At 49.0% G+C, this 11363-nt stretch overlaps 1 protein-coding gene across 1 annotated transcript; it reads right to left on the bottom strand.

The window, feature by feature from the left end:
• Positions 1-1356: 1356 nt before the first annotated feature.
• LOC122921277 (transmembrane protein 62-like) lies at positions 1357-11096 on the bottom strand. The gene is made up of 5 exons (XM_044271256.1): positions 10817-11096; positions 9068-9179; positions 5682-5819; positions 3869-3914; positions 1357-1438 (listed from the first exon to the last, which is right to left on the bottom strand). Exons 1-5 carry the CDS (start codon positions 11003-11005, stop codon positions 1357-1359), a joined length of 567 nt encoding a protein of 188 aa, XP_044127191.1. The 5' UTR covers positions 11006-11096.
• Positions 11097-11363: the final 267 nt, after the last annotated feature.

The raw sequence follows: 11363 nt of genomic DNA, 5'->3' as shown, positions 1-11363 counted from the left end.
TTTTTCTGGATCCAGTAGGGATCAGCAAAGTGCTTCAGTTACAGATAAGGCTACTTTCACACTGGCGTTTTGGTTTCCGTTCAGGGCTCTCACAAGCGGTCCAGAACGGATCAGTTTGCATTCTAATGCATTCTGAATGGAAAAGGATCTGCTCAGAATGCATCGGTTTAGTCACCATTCCGCTTTGGAGACGGACACCAAAACGCTGCTTGCCGGCATTTTGGTGTCCGTCTGATGAAACTGAGCCAAACGGATCCGTTCTGACACATAATGTAATTCAATAGAGACGGATCCGTTTTCATTGACACAATCTGGCACAATAGAAAACGGATCCGTCTTCCCTTGACTTTCAGTGGAGTTCAAGACGGATCAGTCTTGGCTATGTTACAGATAATACAAACGGATCCATTCAGAACGGATTCAGACGGTTGTATTATCAGAACGGACCCGTTTTGCCCTAATGCATTCTAAATGGAAAAGAATCCGCTCAGAATGCATCAGCTCCGCCTCCAGTCCGCTTTGGAGATGGACACCAAAATGCTGCTTGCAGCGTTTTCGTGTCCGTCTGATAAAACTGAGCCGAACGTATCCGTCCTGACACACAATGTAAGTCAATGGGGACAGATCAGTTTTCACTGACACAATAGAAACGGATCCATCCTCCATTGACTTTTAATGGTGTTCAATACGGATCCGTCTTGGCTATGTTACAGATAATACAGACGGATCCGTTCTGAATGGATGCAGACGGTTGTATTATCTGAATGGATCTGTCCATGACAGATCCACACAAAACGCGAGTGTAAAAGCCTAATACAACAACTGAGAAACAGGCGCTTACTAGGAAGGAACGATTCCTTCCCGACAACCGTTTGCTAAATCTAGTAGTGTAAAAGGGCCTTTAGCATTCCTGACAGTGCTGTGGCTCACTCCTAGATTACATGTCTGTGTAGTAACTACTTGCATGCCCCATGTAACAACAATTCTGGAGCCATCTATTCCTATGACTATGTTCTGGCCATTACTTTATATTCCTGCCAGAAGTTTTACGAATTAATTATGAGCAAACTGCAATAAAGGTCTAGAGGGGGTTGCCAGCTTGGAGTGTGTCCCTGCAGAGTCTGACACTGGCAGAACTGATTGGATACTGTCAGACTGTGCAGGGACACGCCCCAACTGGTAACACCCGTCTGGACCTTCATTGCAGACTGCAACAGAGGATTTCCTCACACGTTCCTGATGGGTTATATGAAACTGGGTTCTCTAAACTGTACAACCCCTTTAATACATATTGTTCTACCTGATTAATTACCCAAAGAAGTTGTAAGGTCTCTGGGTCCTGGGGTGAGGGTGGCATCACACAAATAAAGAATAATTTCCAAATGGGGTGTGATGAACAAAGTGGAAGGAGCCTTCTTTTTGCCATCCAGAATATTTCCTAGAGAAGAAAAATGATTTCCATGTATTATAATTATTTTTTTCTAAAGGTAATTTGAAATTTTTATGTAGAAATTCAGTTTTCCATTGTAATTTATCATCAGGGAGTCTGAATAATCTTTGCTGTATGTCATTTGCTAAGCAGTGGTCTGAATGTGTAGATCTGGTGGTGTCCCTGAAGAATACATGGTCTGGGGTAGTGAACATTCGGCATAAAACATGTAAAAAGAGAGTTTTTCATATAAATAACATGATAAAAATGTCTGAACAATGGCACAGATCAGATCAAGGCTATGGACACCATTGGGGGCCATTTTTATGCCCTGAATTATATTCATTTTGGGATTTAAAAAATTATTCAATTGGTGTTTATTACAACTTTTCAACAGTTTTTGTTCTACAGCTTTCAGCTTCGGTGTACCTGCAGACTGGCTAGCGCTCTATTTCACAATGACTCCGTTAGCCGCAGCGGCTCCATGTGTAACTCTTATCTCTGAACTCCTGACAGCTCCTAAACACTCATTTAACCCATATTCTTATCAAAAAGGGTAAGGATTTAGCTCTAATGAGTGTTTATGAGCTGTCAGGAGTCCAGAGATGAGAGCTACAGTCTGAGCCGTCAGAGCAGCTCCCTGATGGGATTCACTGTGAAGGAGACAGCCTGCTGGTCTGCTAATACACAGAAACAGAAAGCTGCATAGGTAAAGCTGTAGAACATTTTTAATAAAGACCAATTGAAAAAAAATTGATTTTTAGCTCAAATTGAGTAAAAATAAGGAATACACAGAACAGGGAAAAAAATGACTGAGTATGTCAGAGCTACATGAAGGTTATCGCAGCTAGTAATATAGGAGATAACGTACACCCCCTAGTGTAAATTATAAGAACCCCCAATGTTCCCCAACCATCTAAAAGCACAAGGCCACAGCCAACTACATTTATACAGGTCATAATACTCCAATTTGATGTCTAATATTCTTCATCTCTTAGCAGGGATACATAGCTCAGCTGCTGCAGAACCTCTTTTAAAAAAAATAAGAGCAAGTATGATATGAAATCTCATCATTATGATGTTCTGCAGCAGCTGAGACATAGTATGCATAGACCCAGCTGCTGCAGCACATATTTCATACTACAGCTGGTTAAAGGGGCTGTGCCCCAATGGGCATTTATCCCCTGTCCACAGGATAGCTCGGCCACATAGACCATGAATGGTGCGGCAGGACGCATGCTCGGCTCTCGCCACATTCAAACTCCTCCACACCAGTTATCGGCGGGGGTCTCACGGATCAGACATTCACTACGGATATTGAGGATAGGAAATAAATGTCCAGTGTCACCCAACACCTGTGAGAAGCTTACTTTATACAGAGAGGGGGTAATTCATGTCAGTCTATCAGAGGAGGACACAGAAGAAGGAATGTCCTTCAAAACTAGTATCAGTGACACACTGCTTGTGGAAAGTACACAGTTCTATGCAGGTAGGGCCCCAGCTACATACCTACCTGTAGGTGAACACACGTGTGTGCTAACATACAGGCAGCAGAGAAAACAGAAACACAAATGAATGTCTGAACTTTGGACTCCAGGAAGGACAGAGTTTGCTCTACTTTTCTTTGGCTAAAGATCAAGTTAAAGGGCTTGTTCACCGCTGGGGGCCTCTCCGGTAGATGCCCCCCCCAACCTGGCTGGACCCATAGAGGGAATCCTTCGCTTGACCTGGGGTCATTGCAGCTTTCAGGTCTCCACGCGTAAATATCCGGTTTGACGTGGGTCAGGTGGCTGCTGCAGCAGCGGTGACTTGTCTGCATCATGTGACAAGACGCATGGGAGACATGTCGCCGCTGCAGCAGCCACGTGACCAGTGTCAAACTGGATGTTGACATGGGGAGACGTGAGAGCTCCAGCAGCCCGCGAAGGAGTCGGAACTCAGACGTTGGTAAGTAGGATTCCCTCCGTGTTGGGGGAGGGGGGGGGGGGGTCTGACTGAGAGACCCCAGGGGTGAACAACCCCTTTCAATTGTACCTAAAACTTCAATTTTCAACTTCAATTTTTTATTTTTATTAACAAATACCCAAAAAAGAATTTTATAACATATTTTGCTTATTGATTTGATTGTTTTACCAGCAGTACAGGCTCCTGGGCGTTCAGCACATACAGAATCCATACACTGGAGCCATATATGCGGTGCACGGATTCCGATTTCTACAATATGCGCTGCTGTGAGGACCGGCAGGAGCAAACATGAACATTATGCAAATGTGTAAGAATTAATGTGAAATAAAGGGAAAACGTATATATAAAAACCTGTTAGGCGTCATTAGGAGACGGATTCCATTTAAAGTAGCTTCGCTCCCTCCTTCTAACACACCACTAGGCACAGCACAGGCCATGTCCCACATACCCCAATGATAACGTCATGTTCTCTACCTGTAGTAGTTATTGCTGCTGCTCAGGTCTGCAATGTTAAATGAATCTAAAAAAAAAAAGCAAAAAAAATGCACAGATATAATAGGATGGTTGGCTGCCGGACTCTCCATTTACTACAAAAGTCACATTATATACCAGGCATCCTCAAGGGGGGGACATCTGACATGCAAGATGTCACCATCAACGGGGAATGGAGAGCCCGAGAGGCCACCGATTTCCAAATGTAAGGTAGTTCTGTAAAGTGACTCTTTGTAGTGGAGATTTCAATCCCTGGAACATCAGGGAGACTACACGGCTCTGTGAAAGAGTTTGGCGCTTAAAGAGCTGCCTATTAAAGGGGTTCTCTGATATTTTGAAACCGACGGCCTATCCTCAGGATAGGTCATCATCATCAGATCGGTGGGGGTCCAACTCCCGGCATCTCCGCCGATCAGCTGTACAAAGAGGACGTGGTGCTCTGGGGACCGCTTAGGCCATCGGTCACGTGGCCTAAACGCAGCTCAGCTTCATTCAAGTAAACGGGGCTGAGCTGCAATACCAAGCACGGCCACTATCAAATGGACGGCGCTGTGCTTGGAAAGCTGCAAGGAGGCCGCAATGTTCACGGGAGCTCCAGCGGGTGCTGCGGCTTCCTTAAACAGCTGATCGGCAGGGTGGCAGCAGTTTGAGGTCTGGTTAGGGGTCTGTATGGTGGCTGGGGTCCTGGCTTCAAATCCAACATCTACATGGAGTTTGTACGTTCTCCCTGTGTTTCCTTCAGGTACTGCTGTGTGTCTTGAACTGCGTGGCCATGCATGCAACATATGGTAATATTCTCTGAACTCAATACAAATTGACTGCTTGTTCTTGTTAATGGCCACAGAGCCTGATCCGCGCAACGGCCATGTTGTGTGACCTCACCTCTCATTTATAATGTCATCTTGCTGCCATCTAATAGCATTTAGCTGCCATAGCTTTCCCCATGGTCTCAGCTGGTGACGGGTAATAGATGTCAGCACAGGCTGGTGCAGGGAAATGATGGGAGCAGGCAACCAAGAGAAACATGCTGCCCGCCCTGTACTGGCAGCTGCCAGAGCTGAAAGACAGGTTCTGCATCTCCCTCTCTATAACGCCTCTTGCACACAACCGTTGCCCCGCAAATCCGGAGATGCGGTGCGGGACGGAAGCCGTTTTGTGCTTCCGTTCCGCAAAAAAAAATAGAACTTGCTCTATCTTTTTGCAGAACGGATGGATCGCAGACCCCATTCAAGTGAATGGGTCTGAAATCCGGATGCGGCTGCCCCATAGTCGGTGCCCGTGCATTGCAGACCGCAATATGTGTGCGGTCCGCAGCATGGGCACGGCTAGCACACGGTCATGTGCAAGAGGCCTAATAGATAGATAGATTCAGCAGAGAGGGAGATCTGAGATCCACTGGTAGCTTTTTCCATTAACCATTAGTAATTACTGGAAATGGAAGCTTTCCCAAAATCATAAAGAAACTCATTCAAGGCAACTAAAATAGGTGGTAATACGGTAGGCGAGTCACCCAGTGTCTGCTTCTGAAATGTTCATCTTGGCACAGACTCGAAGATTTGTGGTCAGTTCCTCTGCTACAGAAAACTGCTCAGTGTACGTGTAAAAATATCAGCGAGCCACAGCGAATATTGGGGGAGAAGTGCTCAGTTGCTGCACTTAGGTAGAGTACAGTACAGACCCCCTTATTGCCGACTGTAGATCACTGATTTTTTTTAAGTAGTTCTTGGGGAAACGGATTGGTGCTCTGTAGCAAGAATCCAGACATCAAGTCCCAGCAGCAGTCCTGATCTCTTACCGTGGTTTCCGCGAATATCTATCCAGGTTGTTTTTTCCAATATCCGTGACTTTTTCAGCGCAGACTTGTAAATCTGCCACTCGTCCTCAAACTGGTCTGAGCCCAGCTTGTCCTTGGTTTTGCCATCTGTGAGATCGCCTGCAATAAAACGATAATGTGTGACACTGGGAGAACATGCAGCAGGACGCGCTGGCTGGGACATCTTACAGGGGTTCCAGTTCTTGGACCCTCAGGTGATCATTCCTTCTTTATGTTCTGATGCCACAAGAAGCACATGAAGAATAAGTCGTTTTGCAATTCTCACACATTTCAGATTTTCAGCATACCCAAAATGGTTTTCTGTTTTTCATTTTATTTTATAATATTACTACTACTATATTATTATAGTATTATTTTTTTGTATTTTTATATTCTAGCATCTTTTTTAATTTCCCCTGTGGTCTGGTATAAAGGGAGTCTGTCACCAGTAAACTTACTGTTAAACCAGGCCCAACATCTTCTAGGGCTTTTAAGCCATATGCAAATGAGCAGCTAAGTGCACTGAGGGCGGGGCTCAAGTCTCTCTCTGCACTCTTGCTCCCTCTGCCAGTCCCTCTCTCTCCTTTTTGAGAGGCAGGGCCAGGAGCCTGGTCCTTTCAGTCAAGAAGGATAGCATGTCCATGAGCACTTGTATAGCTCCATATACTGTACCTGCAGCAGTCCGTACTCTGCAAGACAGCGCCACCATTGTCAGTAGCACATCCCTGTTCACACAGGGCGATGCGCGGACAACAACTGATGATTTTTTTAAAAATGCTGCATAAAAGGTTTGTCAGATGCTTGGCGGCATGCTTACATGGGGCAATGATCATCTGTGTAAAAAGACTCTTAAAGAGGACCCGTCATCCTGATCAACCCCCTTAAACCAGGTGCACTAGATGGTAGGGTGGATCGTGGCGAGTGCAACAATCAATCTCTAGCGCTCAGGAAGTGAAGCATGCTCCGGGGGCATAGGCCTATGCTTCAATACAGTGGATAATGGTGACAGATGCACTTTACAGAGGACCCGTCACCCCTCCTGACAGGACTGTTCCGCATCTGAAGCATCTTTCCTTAGAACTGTTGCTGACATTTACTAATATGAGTGCACCCCTAGATATTGTCAGAAATCACACCAAAATTTGGAGAAATATGGTGCATGCAGAAAAATCCACTGAGGATTAACAGAAAAGGGTCCTGGTCTCAGAGGTGATATTATATACTAAACTACACCACAAGTCTGGTGTCAAATTAGGCCAAAGTAAAGGAGCTGTGGCGAGACTACAACTCCCAGCATGCTCCATTCATTTGTATGGAGTTCTGAGAACAGCCAAGCAAGTGTACTTCTTGGGAGTCGTAGTTTTGCCACATCTCTAGTGCCGGAGTTTGGCCATCACAGGTATAGAGTCGGTTAAGAGTAAGACCAGTTGTACACGGCCGTTGTTCGGCTGTTCAGTGCATTGGGGACCGCAATCTGCAATTCCCTAAGCACGAGCACCATCCATGCGGCTGCCGCGACAGGTCCAGACCCATTCAACTTGAATGGGTCCGTCATTCGTCCCAACTGCAAACAAATAGAACAAGTGAATGGGTCCGCATCTGTGATGCGATGAGCGCACGGGCGGTGCCCACATATTGCGGACCCGCTGTTTGCGAGCCACAATACGGAGCACGGACGGAAATGGCCGTGTGCATGAGGCCTAAATCTGGTGTACCCGGACCAAGCTTAGATCATCTACAGCAGGCATCCTCAAACTGCGGCCCTCCAGCTGTTGTAGAACTACAACTCCCCCAATGCCCTGCTGTAGACGGATACCTGTAGGCTGTTCGGGCATGCTGGGAGTTGTAGTTTTGCAACAGCTGGAGGGCCGCAGTTTGAGGATGCCTGATCTACAGGATTAGTAAATCCTCCCCTGTGTTGTGCTGTTCCTCTCTTATGCCTCCTAACAATTTATGAACACATTTACAAGTGGGTGTTACCATTCATCTCGTAAAAGAATCTGATTCTGATTGCAGGGACACAGGCCCAGTTGGTACCACCCACTGTGTGTACTTGTACGGGAACCTGAAGAAGCTCCTGTCCTCCTCATATACAGTAATTTACAGTCTCCAACAGCTTTTTCACACGTCAGTAAATGCATGTGCTGTCCTTGTTTTCTATAGACAGAACACGCATCCATTGATTCTAATGTGTTCATTCCCATATCCTTGTCTATCCAACATGATGTGGACCAGACATGCCACTGAAGTCTACGGGTCCGTGAAAACCAGTGACATTTACTTGATAATTTGTAGGAGATGCTCTAGAAATCCAGTGCATGTGGACTACAGAAGATACAGAGGACAACAAAAAAAAACGGACACATTGATCTACAACGTGGACCTTCAGAGACCTCCTCTTCATGGATGAAACACTGACTGTCTGGTCACGGAACGGACTTCATCATGGACACGGATGTGTGAAAGAGGCCTGATTTGTATCAAGCAGATTTACTAGTATTACTTTTGTCGGGGGGTTGTTTATTGTTAACATTTAATTTTTCTTATTTCGAGTTGACATTTTGGAAGCTTCGGAACTATTTACTAGTTTTCCGTAGAGTTATGGTCTCAAGTTACAATGGTCATCCCAGAATCAATTAAAGGGGTTTCCCCGGAATTAATATTGACGACCCAACCTCCGGATAGGTCATCAGTATCAGATTGACGGAGGGCCGACACCGGGGCCACCCACCAATCAGCTGTTAGAAGAGGCCAGGCTTCCTAGGCCATGTGACGTCACCATACATCAGCCACACGGCCCAGTTGCAGCTCAGACCCATTCAAGTCAATGGGACTGAGCTGCAATGTCAAACACAGCGCTATTCCATGTACAGCGCAGTGCTTGGTAAGTGCCCAGGAGGCCGCCGCGCTCCCTGGAGCTTCCAGAAAGAGCTGACCAGAAGGGGTCCCGGGATTCAAACCCCTGCTGATGTGATAATGATCACTTAGGGCTCATGTACACGTATGTATTATGTGGTCCGCAAAAAAAAAAAAAAAAAAAACGGATGATGCCCATGCTACATCCGTTTTTTTTTTTTTTTTTGCAAATCCATTGTAACAATGCCTGTCTTGTCCACAAAATAGACAAGAATAGGACATGTTCATTTGCTTTTTTTTTTTTTTTGGCCCCATTGAAAGGGGGTCAGGCATACGGGCCGCAAAAAAACCAAACAAAAATAAGAAATAAAAAACGGAACAGACCAGGACAAAAAATACATTCTTGCGCATGACCCCTAATCCTGTGGACAGGTCATCAAAATTATTTCCCGGATAACCCCTTTAATATTATACCCTGAGGGGCGGCTGTATATAATACAATGTTCTCTTACCGGTCACCAGAACAAGCGCTGGCCCAATGACAGAAAGGCTCTCCGTGCAAAAGGATTCAAATTCTGATACCCGGATAGGATCCAAAAATTTACTGACATGAATATCGGTCACCTGTAACATTGGAAAGAGAGAGGAAATGCTAGTAACTGCAAACACAGTCTTCAAGTGTCACAGATGTCATTTTCTATAAGATACTGAGCCCCCAGTACAAGAGGCACTCTCTGTAGCCCCCCTCTACCCTAATAAATGAGCATCACCCCCTACCCCTTCTAGTTACTCAGGATCACCTGAAGGGTCATTCACACAACATCTTCTCCACTGAAACCTCCCGGCATGCCTGACCCCCGAGGCCACTGCCGAGCCCTTACAGCACGCCTGACCCCCGAGGCCACTGCCGAGCCCTTACAGCACGCCTGACCCCCGAGGCCAGTGACGAGCCCTTACAGCACGCCTGACCCCCGAGGCCAGTGACGAGCCCTTACAGCACGCCTGACCCCCGAGGCCAGTGACGAGCCCTTACAGCACGCCTGACCCCCGAGGCCAGTGACGAGCCCTTACAGCACGCCTGACCCCCGAGGCCAGTGACGAGCCCTTACAGCACGCCTGACCCCCGAGGCCACTGCCGAGCCCTTACAGCACGCCTGACCCCCGAGGCCACTGCCGAGCCCTTACAGCACGCCTGACCCCCGAGGCCACTGCCGAGCCCTTACAGCACGCCTGACCCCCGAGGCCACTGCCGAGCCCTTACAGCACGCCTGACCCCTGAGGCCAGTGACGAGCCCTCCCGGCACGCCTGACCCCCGAGGCCACTGCCGAGCCCTTACAGCACGCCTGACCCCTGAGGCCAGTGACGAGCCCTCCCGGCACGCCTGACCCCCGAGGCCACTGCCGAGCCCTTACAGCATGCCTGACCCCCGAGGCCAGTGACGAGCCCTCCCGGCACGCCTGACCCCCGAGGCCACTGCCGAGCCCTTACAGCACGCCTGACCCCCGAGGCCAGTGACGAGCCCTCCCGGCACGCCTGACCCCCGAGGCCACTGCCGAGCCCTTACAGCATGCCTGACCCCCGAGGCCAGTGACGAGCCCTCCCGGCACGCCTGACCCCCGAGGCCACTGCCGAGCCCTTACAGCACGCCTGACCCCCGAGGCCAGTGACGAGCCCTCCCGGCACGCCTGACCCCCGAGGCCAGTGACGAGCCCTCCCGGCACGCCTGACCCCCGAGGCCAGTGACGAGCCCTTACAGCACGCCTGACCCCCGAGGCCACTGCCGAGCCCTTACAGCACGCCTGACCCCCGAGGCCACTGCCGAGCCCTTACAGCACGCCTGACCCCCGAGGCCAGTGACGAGCCCTTACAGCACGCCTGACCCCTGAGGCCAGTGACGAGCCCTCCCGGCACGCCTGACCCCCGAGGCCACTGCCGAGCCCTTACGGCACGCCTGACCCCCGAGGCCAGTGACGAGCCCTCCCGGCACGCCTGACCCCCGAGGCCAGTGACGAGCCCTCCCGGCACGCCTGACCCCCGAGGCCACTGCCGAGCCCTTACAGCACGCCTGACCCCCGAGGCCAGTGCATGTGAGCAGCCACCAGAAACAAGCACATCAGTAACCGAATGGTTGGGGGCCACATGTGGACTTCCTGTAGTAATCCCATAGGAGAGCACTATAGTCAGTCAACCCAAAGAAACTGCAGCAGCTCACATCTCACAGCACAGGTGTCTCCACATCATAACCAGTCTATAGAGATACCTGCACAGCCCAGAAGATGTTGAAGAGCTCCTTCCCGGGCACCGGACCGTCTTCTGTGACATGTCTGGCCCGTAGCTGAGCCCTGCGTCCTGTGCTGCTGTACTTGCCCAACATGAGCGCCAGGAGCAGCGCCACAAACAGTCCGCTGGCCACCTTCAGCATCCTGACCTGGCAGCCAGGAGCCAACATGCTGGCCCCGCCCTACTCCGGGCAGTCTACCGGCACTTTCGCTTCCGCAACCATCACTACTGCCCTGTCAACGTGACCATAGAGCAGACCGCAGTCCAGACGTACACGTCTTGTCAAAGCATCTAAACACTATTGGAGGACCATAGGCCGCGTTCAGAACGTGCACCATAGAGGAGGTTGCAGACCAGACGTGTCAGTCTTGTCTGTCCCTCATATCGATGATGCTGAATGCTGTGGGAGGACCATAGTTTTCTCATACATTATCAGCAGCTCCCTGCCCCAGTGTAATGTGGACATCCTGAGACTTGTAGTCCCACACCTGCCTCCAGCTGAATTTACTAGAAACATTGATAAACTG

The sequence above is a fragment of the Bufo gargarizans genome, chromosome 11 (genome assembly GCF_014858855.1).
Source record: "Bufo gargarizans isolate SCDJY-AF-19 chromosome 11, ASM1485885v1, whole genome shotgun sequence".
In the NCBI taxonomy this organism is placed as follows: Eukaryota; Metazoa; Chordata; class Amphibia; order Anura; family Bufonidae; genus Bufo; species Bufo gargarizans.
Note: the sequence above shows the minus strand (reverse complement) of the source record. Positions and strands in the feature narration are given on the sequence as shown.